General features: G+C 42.9%; 1 protein-coding gene and 1 long non-coding RNA gene across 10 annotated transcripts in view; one reads left to right on the forward strand and one right to left on the reverse strand.

Annotated features, from left to right (window-relative positions):
• LOC149856652 (uncharacterized) overlaps positions 1–15,768 on the reverse strand; it is a 175,917-nt gene that overhangs the window by 107,805 nt on the left and 52,344 nt on the right. The window contains exon 3 of the long non-coding RNA XR_016444372.1: positions 1,491–1,723. This is a non-coding gene — a long non-coding RNA (uncharacterized LOC149856652). The remainder of the gene's footprint in view (positions 1–1,490; positions 1,724–15,768) is intronic.
• EYA2 (EYA transcriptional coactivator and phosphatase 2) overlaps positions 1–15,768 on the forward strand; it is a 147,096-nt gene that overhangs the window by 85,329 nt on the left and 45,999 nt on the right. For all 9 annotated transcript variants that reach the window (XM_090064130.1, XM_090064136.1, XM_090064137.1 and 6 more), the window contains 2 exons: positions 9,913–9,980; positions 14,209–14,386. In XM_090064130.1, the coding sequence (XP_089920256.1) occupies positions 9,913–9,980; positions 14,209–14,386 (246 nt within the window). The remainder of the gene's footprint in view (positions 1–9,912; positions 9,981–14,208; positions 14,387–15,768) is intronic.

Here is a 15,768-nt window from a genome sequence, read left to right on the forward strand (position 1 = left end):
ATGGCTAATCTCCAGACAGCAAATGTGAGCAATCGAAATGCACTCGAGCCCTTAAAATTTCTAAGCTGCATATATACCTATATGGGTGAGCAAACTGAAAGGAAGGTAAAAGCCAAACCTATTCAGCTGTCCTAGTCATCAGGCTTTGAAAGCTATGCAATGCATCAGACTGAGTAACAAATTAGGAGTCACAAACCAAAGCAGCAAAAGGAAAAGGCTTTCTTTGACAGAATACAGAAACGTTGCATTGTAAAATTAATCTTAAACAGCTGCACGATGGGCCAGCAAACACAAGTCAGTCTAGTGGAGATAAAAGTCACCTAAAAGTTGATCAAAACTGTCCTAGAAGTCTCCTGGGGATATTTAAATCAATGGCATCAATTAAGGAACAGCAGAGTGTGGTATTTGGTATTGCAGGATTCACTGCATTTCAAAAGGCGCAGTGTGCTTTAGCAGAAACTACTGTTGTGAAAAGCTGTAGTGCTGTGATGCAAATCCAGACTTTCTCCATCCAGGTTATATACGTGCTCTTCTCACTGATAACTAAGCACTTCTAGACAGGAAAAACAGGCAGGCTCTTTGGTAGAAGAGATCATTATGTCTAATGGCAAAAAGTTGAATCATAAGTTGCAATGACATATGGGGTGAGTTTGTCTTCTCCTTTCTTATGTCAAATACTGTCAGAATACCTCCACAGCTGACAGCTGGGCAACATTTTATGGGGTTCCTTGCTCAATAAATGCAGGCAGATGTTGTAGAATTTGGAACCTTACAAGGCACTGGAGTATTGTTGATGGGAGGTAGTTCTGATGAGTGCTTAACCTCTATCTAAAAAAGTAGCAGCTTGGAGAAGCAGTATTTACTACAGGAAACATTAGGTTGTCAGATAGCTAAAAGGCTGCAAAGAACTTTTTGAATGACCATGAAAGTCACCAACCAGATGTTGGCTATATAGTAGAGTAATGCAAATTCTATTGGGAGTTAAGCTCATACTTTTCTTGCATCACTTGCCATCAGCATTGTTTCCTGAAGGAACAACAGCTTGTAAATGTAAAATGCTACATGTAAAAATGTGCACACCATATTGAGCAGGTTTATAAAACACCACAAATAACTACTGAACCCTGCAGATTTTTATTTTATAACCTTAAGGGATGATCAAAAATCCTTTGAGATCTCTCTCTCTTTCTCTCTCTCTCTCTCTCTCTCGAGCAGTTATGTGATTAATCTGGGCACTGGAGAGAGCACTTTAGTTCATGATTCTTTTTATTTTCATACATATCCATAAGTTACTACTACTGTAGCATCAACTGCCCATTACAGACACCTGCCTTCATCCAGACTTTTTCTACCCATTGGCTACTTCTGGCTGTGTTTCACGTACCGTCTTTATAAACATGTCTCTTCAGATGTGAAAGTCTGTGCTTCATTATTACAATGCACTTACTAGTGGAATGAACCTGCTGTTGATTTTAAATGTAGCAGCTTACCTGTAGCAGTGGCAGGGAATATCTCCTTCCTGTACCGACTGACGGCGAGATTCAGGATCACGCAACTCTTCTTCAATGCTGGCTGTGGGCTTGGTCTAAATTACCCAACAGGTCACTTGATTCTCCAGAAGCACAGACTCCCGCAACAGTATGGCACTGGCTCATGAAGGTATTGAGGATAACTGTGGTCTCACAGCCTGTGGGGCAAAACTTGTTCCTTCATCCTTACTTTTCTGAAAATGAGACAGAAGGGAGACAAAAACATGATTAGTTGAAAGTGGATAGAAGAGACGGGAGAGAAGCGGATGTTTGTGAGGTTTGTAACCTTTAGAATTTCTTAGGAATTCTAACAATGTGATGAGTTCATTATGAGAAGTTTGCAATAAATCAAGCTTGGGCAATTTACAGTGGCCTTGTATTTAGGTAAGCTTTTGGCTGTAAGGAGGTATGCTATTAGCGTCAGGAGAGGTGTGTAGAGATGTTTTTTATTGGAAAAACCGTATGAAAATAAATGCTGTTGTGGGTAGTTTTACAGAAATAGATATGGAAAACACCATGCTGAATCAGGACTGCCCATAATTTAATAGGGATGCAGTGCAGGGCACTGGGTTGCTAGTAGTCTTTTCAAAGATAAGCAGTCCACTGACAGTCTGTAATTAAGCCTTCTTGGAAAAGGGCACTCACAGTATTTCTGCGTTGAGACTTAAGACCAGTGCCGAGGGTTGTTCTCAAACCAGTCAGTGCTGTATGATCAGCCCCTCTCTGTCTGTGTCTTGCACCCTATACTAAAGCCATTTATAATGTGCTTCCTGTTTTGTGAGTGGACTTCTCATAGGAACCAGACTGAAAATTACTTGTTTCTTGTATGCTTTGCTCTAATTTTGTGCAACAGAGACCGGAAGTAACAGGTACAAGGGCTGGAAATGAGGAACAGAAAATATTGGGAGTCCATGATGAGAGGAACCCCATATTGACCTAAGTCTTCTAACCCCAAAATCAGTAAGCCCCACCCTGAGCCAGCCCTGGCTACGCAGTTTGGCAGAATCACCGTCAGGATCGAATTGAGGGGTTTTCATTGCTGATAGACTGCACTGGCTCTGAATGTTGCCTTAACATTGACCCTAAATAGCTAGGAACCTACCAAATTTGCAATTGCATGATTTTTGCAGAAACCACAAATTTGGGTGGATTTAATGGAAAAAATGGTGGGCTTCACAATTTTGGTGGGCTCACTGCAAACAAAGAAAAACCAACCCCAAACCGCCCCCCCAAAACAAAACCAAGCTGCAAGCAAAGAAAAGAATGGGAAGCATTGGAAATCCTGCAGTCCTGAAGTATGGGGGTGAGGGAGTGGAAAGGGAGAAGGGGGAGAAAGGGAACAAATCAGAGGCTGAGCCCCTGACATAGGCTCAGTCCAGGATCCAGTCTGGAACCAGTCAGGGAAGCAGGAGGGTTTTGGTACCAGCTTTAAAGCAGCCACAGGCATACTGGCACAGCATGCTACAGCTTGAGGAGAAGTCTTCAGCATTGCCACTGAGAAAAGAAATCCTACAAGATGGCTAAACATATTTTAGCACTGAACCATGTAAGACAGTATCCGGCAGGGACCTTGTGCACAGATGGAAGCAGACTGTTCTCTACTGCCTGCAGTGTGACTCTGGTTGTGTCGAGGAAAACCAGGTCAGAGCAAGAAACAAGCAACCATGCCCTCACTTTTAGAAAGGACTACAGAAAGCTGCTTGGTAAGGTGGGAGGTGGCATTTTCCTTCACGGAGGCTTTTGCGGTAGCAAACATCCTTCTGGAGAAACTTGGTCACCTGAAGTTAAGGGACTACCAAAACATGCCAAATGCTGGTAGTTTCCCTGTGCCTCCCTGCAGTGATTGCTTCGTACATAGAGTCCACAAAGTCTGCATTGGCAGAGTATGACTCTTTCTCCATTGCAGCTCATGAAGCCACCGACCCTCAAGATAACTACATGCTGCACATTTTATGTGTACTGGGGAGCCAGACAGACAAGGACATGCCTGTGTTTCAAACAGAGCATGGTCCATGTCATGTGTCTGTTGATTTTTTTTTTCTACCGTCTCAAGCCATAGGGAAGGTAATTGTGAGCTGTGGCTTAGAATTTAACAAGATCTCAGCATTCCTGTTACAATGCCAAGTTGTGCAAGGCTTTCTCTGATGTGCTCCAAGGAATGCTGTCCAACGCAGTTCATGTCACCTGCAATGAGCACATTCTGTCTTTAGTAAGTCATATCTGGTGCACACAGTTTCCCAATGTGGTTAGCCTTGTGTGGTTAACCAGCAGTTTGTGAGCAAGGAGCTGGAAATCACACCTAGCACGCAATGCATGCTTAAACTTTACGATCTCTTAAGGTGAGCTGACATTCAAGATCAAGTGATGTTTGTGGCTGAAAATGCTACCTGGTTCATGGAGCTTCTAATGTGGCTTGAAGACTAGCAGGCTGTGATGCACCACACATGCAAACTGATGAGCTGGGTTGAAGACCGGGCATCACAAGAACTATCAGTTTGTCCTCATGGAAACCAGTGGAGACCAGAACTGTTCTCGGCAACAGATGTGAAGCTGAACCAGTACTACAGGTACTACCATCACGGTCACTGCAGTTCAGACAATCAACTGCCACCTTCCTTTGTGCTGTTTGCAGTTTGGACCACAACCAGTGCCTGTTTGAAGTTGTGACCCTCAGCTACTGAAATCAATCCCTGAATGGCAGAAAGAGCATGATAATGAATGTGTTGCTTATGTGAACTTTGTCAGAGTGCTGGATGCCTGTGTCTGTGTTGGGGACACTGTCTGTGGCTGGTTTCTACATCTCTGTGTCCTTGCAAAATGCTGCCTCACCATTCCAGCGAACTCAGTGGATGGACAAGTGTTCACCCACAGAGACAGAGAATGTCTCTCTGCAGCACTGGGGCTGGATGCAGCATGCTAGCATTTAATAGCTATCATGAACTGTCCTGTCCGTCTCAAGGTTAGCATTCAGTTTTAGTAAACTCTGTATGTTTTACAGTGTCCTTTAATATATAGTTGATGTTAGTTAATAAAGTGTCTAGAGTTGGTATTGGTTACAATTCATGTTGTGTATAGCTTTATTTTAATAAGATATTTCAGTTTAGAGTTTAATTAAGTGCTTAGATTGCTTAATAATGGAATGCTTAATAATGTATCACTTAATGGCTTCCTGGCTTCCCCTGATTAAGCTCACAGAAGGCATTAAGGGAAATATTGTTAAGCAATTAAGCCACAGATTTCAGGCCATCTGGCAATCTCAAGGGAGGGGTGAGACTGTTAGGGCCCCTCAGAGGCACAGAGTGGGGAGGTGGCCTGCCACGTTGAGCTTGCAAAATTGGTGGCCAGCTTTGGGATCTACCCATAAAATCAGCCAGCCACCTCCTTGAGTTTGATAAACCCCTATAAAATAGCACTATAGATGTACACCCAGTAACTTCTCAGAAGCCCCTGACACTTGGCTTTCCTTATTGGTCCTTATAAAGTGCTACTATGGAAGCTGTAACATTTTATAGTGAAATATTGTGCAACTGTGTGGGGGGCAGTCTATGAAAATGATCTACAAATAATTTGCATAGTTGCAAATTTGTATGTTTGTAAAATTACTGTAAAGTTCACCTTGAGGTTAATATGCCTTGTGCTGAAGAGTTGTGCAAGTGGGACATAGATAGCTACTCAAAAATAGACAGCTGGGATAGTGCTCAAGGTGGATGAGGATTTTAGTGGGTCAAGAGAACCTGGGGCTTTGTGGTGGTGTCTCTGGGGTTCCTGGAAGTTTGCTTCAGAGCACTTACACTCCAGATCCCTGTACAAACCTAACTAGAGGGAAAGCCAGATTTCTGGAGGTCTTAGGCTAGGGATAAGGACCAGCTCTGTGCCACTCATCCAGCCTGCAGGGCTGGGTGACTTTGCCACCCTTGCTCTGTAGGAACCAGCAGCATTACTAGGGTGGTATGAATGGGACATCAGCCCCGGGCACCAGATTTGCCTCCTGGGAGTCTGTCACGGTGGGAGCAGCCCTGCTTGGCCATAGGAGCTGGCACACCATCAGTGTATCTGGCAGGTGAGTGACATGGTGCCCCCTCACCCCCTGGGGAACCGTTGCCAGAGCAGGTATAGTTCTGTGCCCAGTATGTACTGGGTGAGGGAGCAAATGGGGCTCCAGGATCAGCTCCCAGGGAGCCTAACCACAGTGTTGTTGCCACTTGAGTGGGGCTGATGTTGCTGCAGTGGTGGCAGAAGTAGCCCTGGAAGGTAAGCCTTTCTTTCCATTCACCTATGCTCCCCCTGCCGCCCCCACCCCATGTCCACAGTGGTCAGCATACCCCTCTGCCCCCCGTACTCAGTGAGCTTGCTGACAGGAAATTTTCAGTACAGTACATTTGAAGAGCTATTCTCTTCTAGACCCAGATTGTTTTATTACCAGCTAAATGTTTTTAAGCTACCTGTGAATGAGCGCATTGTGACATTTAGCAACTGATTTGATTGAACACAGATGTGAGCTGCACTCCATATGGAGAGGATCCAAAGGGAGAAATCTTAGGCTGTATTTCTGATTTAAAAATGGGAGTTTGAATGCAAGCTGGATGACACTGACCTACCAAGATGGACAGATAAATGTCTCTTATTCACACATCCATAATGCACCAAATATAGCCAGAAAGTGAGACAGCAGTTCTGGAGATTAAGGAGAAGCACTGAAAAAATATGCATCTAATTATTAGTGCCACACTGTTGTTGGATGATGATAATAGTCTTATTAGGAATGGCCAAGTATTTCTGCATTCAATACAATCTGGTTGTAGAACCTTTTGCTTCCCCCCACTCATGTAGCAGGTCTAGATATAAATAAATTAGTTACTCAGGGACTAAAGAGTCAGGAAAAACATAAATGCTGATGATTTAATGATACTTTTGGAAATTCCTTCTCAAAAAAGGAGTATTGTGTGTGTAGAGGAGCTGGAGCCACTGTATACATCAACTTTAATGATGTCCTGGTTGAGGGTTTGACTCTGGAGTTTTCACCTGACAATCCATGCAACCGACAGGAAAAAACCTGTAATCAAAATATTTAAGAACTACTTGTTCTGGTTGGGAAAAAAAGTAAATATTTCAAATGTTCATACTCAGTTAGCAGGACAGAGGTTCTGAATTATTACTAGTCCCAGCTGGTACACTTTCCCAAGAGCTGTGTCTTCTGGAAGCAGGTCATTCTGCAATATTAAGAGCGATTTGGTAGAAGAGGGCTGTCCTGAGTGGATGTTTTACCTTCACGGTCTGAGTCTGATGGTAGAGGAGGCAGAAGTGTGGATTTTTTGATCCTAATGAAAGAGAGCTGATGCTTAAGGAATTAGAAATGTGATACAGAGTGAGGTTGCTGATTCAGATCCAGACCAGTAACTGAAAGACATTGCCTAATGGATATGTTTAGTGGTCTGAGAGAAATGAGGTGGTTTGTTTTGCTCCAGTTCCCAAAAAGCAGGCATCCTCTGCCACCTCTCACATGACTGGCAGTATTGCCTAACTGGTAGTCTCAGCAGAGAGGCTGAGGGTTGTCAACCCTGGTCTCGAAGACGTGGAAACCCCCTTTCAGATTGAGGTGTCATGGCAGTGATCAGTATTTGTATGCAGACAGTTGCATTCTCTGAGCTCTTACTTTGTATCCACCTTCAACTTAACTTCCCAGGTTTGCTGCCTAAACCATTTCCAAGCACTGAAGAGTAAAACTATGGAGAATTCATTTTCCAGAGTGAAATAACTAAGCTGTACAAATCTGGAAGGAGATTGTGCCACGACACCTCAGTGCACTGAATATTTCTGTCATCTTTAGTAGATATTTCCCTACAGAAACAAACTCTCCAGCACTTTCCTTTTTCACTATATAGTTAAAGGACTTAATCCACCATATAGAATTTAGTCTTGAATTCAGCGGGACGCTAGGAAGCCCAAGCCCTCTCCACACACATACACACAGACATGCAATCTTTGATTACACAGCTGATGCAAAGTTCAATCCAAGTTCATTCCAATATTGCAAGTCTCTTCATCTTTTATATAATTATCTTCAATAGTTTAGAAAACAGGAAGATACTGTATCATGTGCAAGTAGCACAGCAATAAACATGCTCTCATCACAATTTACACATAGAGCATGAGTCCCTCGAGGTAATTCATCCTCCTCCTGACAGCTTTAATAAATGATGCTGGATCATTTTAAATTGACAGTTTAGAAGGATCAAAAAGCCCCCCCACCCCGTATTGTTTTGAGCTCCAGTATATGAGAGCTGTTTTGTGTTCAGTGAAAGTCGTATTTGCCTGTAAGCCCCGGGGCTCTGGTACTTTCCCCCCCACAATGTTGTAAGATGCTTGGTTTCTGTAAGAATCTGTTCGTTCTAGGCGGCAGTAGGCACATAAAACACATACCAAGAAGTAACTACAGTTGTGGGGGGCTCATGACGGGGGAAATGTCTAGCTGATTGAATTGTAGCTGCTGGAATCCTCTTCTAAGCTTGTCCAGAGGGGAGGATTGTCATATATACTGGAGTAGGAGGCAAAGTTGCTGCAGGAGATGCTTCAACGGGGTATGCCACACTGGTCTAGGTCTTCGGTGGTCTGCACCAGCCGAAGACAACGGCTGCCCTGCATTCATTCTTTCCTGAACTGCTTGTCCTGAAAACCAGGCCTGGTCTGTTACCCAGATTCTCTCTGGGGTGAATGTATTTCGCCAAAAAACAAACAGCTGTACATATTTTAGGTCCTGCTTGTATGAATATAGCATCTGAATCTGCAGCTCTGTTGGGGAATGAAGGGAGGGTGCCCAGAGGAAGAAATGGGAGAGTCGAAGGTACATGGGGCCATAGTGGAAGTTTAGTTCTTCACAATTCCCTCCTCCACCTCCTTTTTATTCTTTTCAAGGCTACAGGGCAGCAAATTAGTTCTGGAGGCAGATCTTCCTTCTCATTTCTTTTTGGCATGAGATTTATTTCTCACTGCATGTGCTTTGTGACTGCACTTGGCAGGCTACAGTTTGTTCAGCTGTCCATTCCCCAGCTAACTAGGGTCTTAAAAACAAACTGGAGAAAGGACACCATGTGAAGACATTGAGAGGCATTTGCTTCTATGCTCTGGTTAAGGCAGCACTGGTCACAAAAGTCCCAATATTTAAAGGGAGAGCGTTTAATATAGCAAGGGTCAGAGTAAGAAAATATGACTTGCATGGATCTACAATTAGGCTCCTGGGGTTCTTAGTCTCAATGCAAGGGGGTGAATGAATGATGTACAACCAAGGGCCTGCTGCAAATCTGCTGGAGCACAAAGACCACACCTAATTCACAGGTCACAGCTGCCCTAAATGTTCACCTGGAGCTAAGGCTGATTATGAGCTGCAACCTGGAATACTCTATAGAGCCTGCCAGATTGCATCATGAGCTGCCTCTGTGTGTTAGAGGCAGCTTAGGGTCAGAGCTGTAACCAGCCCTGGGAGCAAGCATGGCTGCAAAAATTAGGAGGCAAACTTAATGGACTAAAGAAGGAACTCCCTGAAGAGTTTGTACACTGGACTTAAAATGATTTTTCAGGACCATCTTGAAGACGGGAAGCAGCAAAATCTTCTGTTTCACCATTACTACTTTTCCTACCAGATGCCAAATCGTGAAGGCCTTTCCTTTCTCCTGCCACACCCAGCAACAAAATACATTGCATCAAAATTAATTCTCTCCAAGGGTGGCTAGCTTGTGCTCCAGACATAAATCAAAGAGAATCATACAGATATAAGCCACAAAGCATCCATGCCCCCAGGATTGTGCAGTGATTCCATCGGCTGTAAACTTGGGAGTCTTTGCATAGTGTCTTGATGGGGACCAGAATAGCAAACTTCATCCTAAAATAACTTTGCACTGGGTCCACTAAGACCGAGATTCAAGGACACAGTTGCACAGTAAATGTTGTGTATGACCATACACCTATGTGAACAACTGATAGGATGAACAACTAGAGATATTCATTTTCATGAGAAGATTTCAGGAAGAGGTTTTGGAAGTTCGATCCTAATATATTTTGTAATACTGTAAATCATTTTATACAATGTCCCAAGTTGCAAACTTCCTTTGAATTACTGTTTACCAGCTTCAATGTGCTACTACTTCCAGCTCCGTTATATATTTTTAAAGTGGATTTGGTAGTTACCTTTGCATGCCTTTCACTAAGCAATATTCAATAGGAGCCCAAATTATGACACCAGAAGCCATTTTGTAGTTTCCACGGACTTGTGACGTGGTGCTTTATGGCACCAAACTGGCAGAAGAAATGTACTTTTCCTCCTGCTGTGTAACCCTTACTTGCATTCTAGGAATTTTGTTATATGCAAATGTGATGTTATTTTCTTTAGGCACATCAGGGATTTACCAAGGAGCCAATGGCCTTGCTAATTCTGCAGGATTCAGCAGTGTGCATCAGGTACGTTCTCAACAATTATCAGGACTACTCCTGGCTTTTATTTAAACACCCCAAATAAGAGAGATTCTCCTAATATTCATATGCACCATTTTTCTTAAAATGTAGATCTGTTCACAGATACCCTAAATTATTTCTATCGATACCTGGCCTAGCAATTGTCGTAACGTAAGTTTGTTTTGGTTAAACACACGTATCCATGTGGACGCACCGGTGCCTTGGCAGGGGTCTTTGCAACAGAACACGGACACAACTCTCTCCCTCCTCTGGCATTCCCTTCTCTGTTTGATTACAATGTTGAAAATATGCTTGTGGGAACCCAGGGTACCATATTGACAGCTTTTTTTTAAGTAAAGTTTTCCATCACCTACAGAATGCTCCTCCGTTACACCCTCTTCCTCTGCTCTCTTGTCTTTATGTAATAAATGTGGAATAAACAACGTAGAACTGTACTACACAGAGCCTGCTGAATAACGAGCCACCTAAGCCATCTGTACTGCTTCTTATTTGGGTACAGACCTATTTATGGACATCATAACTTGCACTTGTTGCTACCATTTTACATGCATGTATGTGTGCACGCAAAATCACACTGTGTATAAGACACCAAGACTACTCAATAGTAAAGACTGTAAGAACTACTCTTGGTTGTGTCATTCATGAAGACATGGGAAGCAAGTCCTTTTTGCAGCCGTGCCCTGTTCATTTCCAGTTCCTTCCTCACATGGAAGTTGCTATAATCCTCATGACAACAGCAGGTTATGTCATTATTATTTCATTTTCAGTTTAAGGATTTGTGATTAGTAGAGACCAATAGAAGTAAAATAAAATATTTTAACTTGTGCCTCCAGTATTTTTGTGATGGATTTTAAAAGTTTATTTTCCAACTTGTTTTTTATATTGGAAACGTGGGTTTTACCCATTACTGAGAACTGTGTGGTGACTGACAACTATTCAAGTTTTCACAACAGATTAAAACCTGAACAACTGAGAGGACAACTGACTTCTGGCTGACACCTCTCTTAATACCAATAGCCATGGCAAACAAAGTGTTTATTAACAAGGGAAAGGTGTAATACAGGGGTAGGCAACCCCTGGCATGGGTGCCAGAGCTTGGAACACAAAGGCTCTTTGCTTGGCACGCACCCCTCTGGGCAGACGGTGGGGAAGGGGCTGGAACAGCACTGCCACAACAAGGATCAGGCACCTTGTGGGTCCCCTGTTGTCTGCCCTGATACACCATCTTGTAAATTGAGGTTGAGAGTCTTTTTGGTACTCTGCCCCAAAATGTTGCTAACTCCTGCTGTAATCCACAAGGTTAAATGGTGAGAGTTCACAGGATATATCTTTGAAACCCCTAAAAAGTCCTCTAAAAAAATCTGAGCAGGTCAGGCTTGGCATGGCATTCCAATTTTTTTTAAACAAACAACCAAAAAAAGTAGGGGTGGGGGGGAGGGAAGCATACGCATGTACAAAGGGGAAAAAAAGTTAAATAATTTAGCCTCCTAATAATCCTTTGTGGCATGAAGAAACAAAAAAACCCATCCTTGAATTAAGCTTAAGAAAACCTTGGTAAGCCACCTTTATTCCATGATTACAAGTCTCAGGACTGGAGTGCCCACATCTGAACTACCTTTCAACAAAAAGTTGTTCTTTTTAAATTCCTTATTCTGTAACCTCTATTCACTCCCCCAAAATGAGGACTGCACTACTGATAACAGCCAAACCATTGTATCAGCAAGTGCCCCAGCATGCTAGATTGGGCCTTACAGGTCACTGACATGTGCTTCCCTAAACCATGAGTGTAGGCACGCTGCAGTATTTCTCCATTCATAAGAAATGAAATGAGGAGGTCAGGGACTAAAATCCCCCCCCGCATTTTACATTTTATTGTATATTTCAATATCTGACCTCACAAGGAACAGAGACTCAAACTAAAGGATTGATATGAAATGCCTATTGATTCCTGAAAAGCAAAAGACAGATGGAAGGTATTTAGTAGTATGTTAGACCTTCCAGCCTTGACACTGTCCCTTTTAATTAAGCTATGTGTCTTATCAAATCTTAGAGTACAGTGAATAGTATAACTTATTCATCCCTCACTAAGAGGCTCAGACATTGAATCAGTCAGACATGAGCGACTGGTGCCTCCCAATTTTGAGGGTCTCCCAACAGCTGGTCACTGAGTGTGCCGCCAGCACTTTTGCCACCGCTGTGCCGCTGGCAGAACCAATTTCGGGGGGGGGGCACCAGCCAGAGCAGTCACTGTCAGGAGGGACCAGCACTCTCAGGGGGAACACATGCCCCTCCTTACCCTCCTTATGCTTCACCTATGCAGTCAGAGGGGCTTGGGGCAGAAATTACACACAAACCAGTATAAGTGATTGGAAACCGGTTCAAACCTGTAACACAACAGAAGTTCAGAGTATATAAACCTCTTTCAAAATGCCTGAAACCAGTTTAAGACAAACCTGGATGGATGTAGCATCAGAATTAACTGATTTAGGTTGAATTAGTTAATTGAACTTCTATGCCAGATCCCTTCCAGATCCAAGTTAACTTACTGTCCCCCAGCCTCCCAGGATGTTTTATGCCTCTCTTACAAACCTCACCTCACAGGGTGGGCTGGCTAGACTTGGCCCAAGCTGTCTGCTCCAGCCAAGCAGAGAGAAGTGCTCTAGCACATGGGTCCCCAACCTTTTTATCCTGAGGACTGGCAAACCATGCACCGGAAGTGACTGTGGACCAGCAAACCCAGTTTCATAGGAGGGTCGGAAGGGACCTGAGCAGATCATCAAGTCCAACCCCCTGCCATGGGCAGGAAAGAATGCTGGGGTCAAACGACCCCGGCAAGGTGATTATCTAGCCCCCTTCTGAAGACCCTCAGGGTAGGAGCAAGCACCACTTCCCTTGAAAGTTGGTTCCAGATTCTATCTGCCCTGACTGTGAAGTAGTGCCTCCTGATGTCTAGTCTGAACCTATTCTTAGTCAACTTATGGCCATTATTCCTAGTTACTCCTGGTAGCACTCAGGAGAACAGGGTCTCTCCCATTCCCTGCTGGTCCCCCTTGGTAAGTTTATAGAGAGCCACCAGACCCTCTCTCGGCCTTCTGTTATGGAGGCTGAACAGGTTCAGGTCCCGTAGCCTCCCCTCACAGGGCCTGCCCTGCTACCCCCTGATCATGCGAGTGGCCCTCCTCTGGACCCTCTCGATGCTGGCCACATCCCTCCTGAAGTGCGGTGCCCAGAACTGTAGCCTGACCAATGTCGCACAGAGGGGGAGGATAGCTGCCAGTCCGCAGTATGCTGGTCACTTCCAGTCCACAGTCTGCCAGTTTACGGTCGCTTCCAGTCTGGCAGCCAACCCTCCTGCAGACCAGCAGCCAACCCTTCATGGGCCAGCGGCTGGGAACCCCTGCTCTAGCACCCTTCAACTTCTGGCCTGCACCACTGTAGGCATGTGGCTGCATTTCTGGAGTCAAAAGTGAATGTCTGTTTACTTAGTTATCAGTTCAGTCTACGCAGCTTAGGCTAACCTGCAAAGATTGAATCAGTTCAGCCTCAGGCTTTTTGACTGTCTGTACTTAGCCAGGGACTCGCTTCGTTGAGGTCAGTTAGGTCCAAGGTCGCTTGCAATGTTTGTTTCCTAGATATGGCATTTCAGTGAGCTGGAAAGTGATTATTGTTACATTTTACCTAGATAGTTAAACTTTGGGAAAGATACATCATTTAAAGGTTCATTCATTAGCCACAGTGGCTAGAAAATTTCAGATGCCTGGAAATTTCTGCAAAATGTTTATTAGTTTTGCTTCTGTTTTGTAATTAGTGTTACAGCTGTTCAGAAATCTATGGATAATCGTGAGGCTGAGAGAAAGTGCAAATACTTATACTTTCCTCCCCCTTCATTTTTTTTAACCTCCTTCTTTTAGGTTTCTTTTAAGGAAATTATTTACAGTGACGCTCAAACTGGCTGCTACCCGTTTTGAGAAACTAATCCACAATACTCCCCTACACACAGTTACTGCACCTGTACTCAAAAATGATGAGTGAATATGACAAAAAGGCAAAAGTTCTTTGGAAGAAGTATCTAGGAGCTCTCGGTATCTGTATGCCTAACTGAGAGCTATGAGACCAACATCTGCTGAACCTATTAGCTTGCCTATTTGTTTTTTTAGGTACAGAGCCTGCGATACAGAATGGTTACTCACTGTCTCTCTCTTTCCCCCTGAAGGAATACTCATCCTACCCGAGCTTTCCTCAAAGCCAGTACTCGCAGTACTACAGCTCTTCTTACAACTCTCCATATGTATCAGCAAACAGTATCAGTCCAACAGCTATCCCAACATCCACTTACTCTCTGCAAGAATCTTCACACAACATCACCAGTCAGAGCGCAGAACCACTGTCTGGTAGGTGTAGCCATGCTGTTGTTTAAAACCAAACTGCAGTTTTGCAAGCTCAGTCATCTGGGCAGAAATACTGCAAATTTGCTATCACATTTTTTTAAATGCATTTGTTAACACCAAAAAAGAATTGAGTTCACAGCAAAGTTTTACTTATATCTGCAGTTTTTCATATGTAGTACTGTGCCAGCAGCAAAATGTGACTTCAGGTTTAGGGAAGAGGCACAGATTTAGAGAAAAAAAATCAGAAATTGTAAACCCTGTAAAGAGAGTTTATATTGCTTTTGTATTTCTACATTTTTTTTGTTTCAAATGTATTCCTGATTGAGTGGTTTGATGTCCTTCCATAAAAGCTAACATAGAAAAATACAGATATTACTCCTGACCTACATATAAGGGTAGCATTAATAGGTCACTGGTAGTAGCAATAAGCTCAAACCAAAATACCAGTAAGTCCAATTACTGAAAATTTCAAGATTTACAGTCCATACTTAGTTTTTAAGCAAGTCTCTAACAGCTCCAATACCTAAATTCACAAATAATTATGTTAAAAGAATTTAAGAACTTGTCTCCCCAACAGCCACAAAAATTCAACAGAAGACTTGAACTTAATGACAATTATGGATGCCACAAAAAGGTACCACTGCCTTTGACTTTATCCAGGAATCTCCTAGAGTGCTTAGCTCTGAAACTCTGAGGGCTCAAGTGGTTTCTGGCATTACTGACAAGTTATCCTCCTGTACTATCTGAATGCAGTCTTCAGATGTCACTTCACTGGTAAAATTTTCATTGGTATGCAATAACATTTATATAAAATACCACATAATATGTGGATGATCACAATATATACCCATTGTATGGTCAGTTGACTTACGAAGCAGAACTGAACATCTGTGCTTGCTCAAAAAGAAAAATAAACTAATACAGGTTTGGAAAAAAGAGAGAGATTGCAGATGGCTCTAAAAGTAGTTGGAGGATTTTATGTTCCTTAGATCTTATCTCAGGCTTTTCAAGAAAGAGTCGTTTAAAAAGGGTTTGTATGAATAACACTAGAGATAGGACTGAGAAGCTACACGTTAGCAAGGTAAAAAGAAAAATGTTTAAAAATTTGTCATTTAAGGGAAATGATCTCAAGAGGAGTTTATGAAAGTGAATCCTAGCAACATTGAAACATTACATTGTATTGACTTACACGTTGCCAGTGCTCTGAAACTGTTGCCTTCTCTTAAACAGCCAAACTAAATTAAAAGGCACATTATTTAGAAACATTGTAGAGCTGCATATGTTTAGGTATACTTGTTGAAAAACATCCTTTTTGCTAAAGACAATTCACTGAAAATATCTTGGTAATTTTGCTTTTTTTCTTCCGAAAACCTGAACCATAATTT

Source organism: Crocodylus siamensis, chromosome 10, assembly GCF_052110815.1.
Source record: "Crocodylus siamensis isolate JL-2025a chromosome 10, ASM5211081v1, whole genome shotgun sequence".
NCBI classification, from domain to species: Eukaryota; Metazoa; Chordata; order Crocodylia; family Crocodylidae; genus Crocodylus; species Crocodylus siamensis.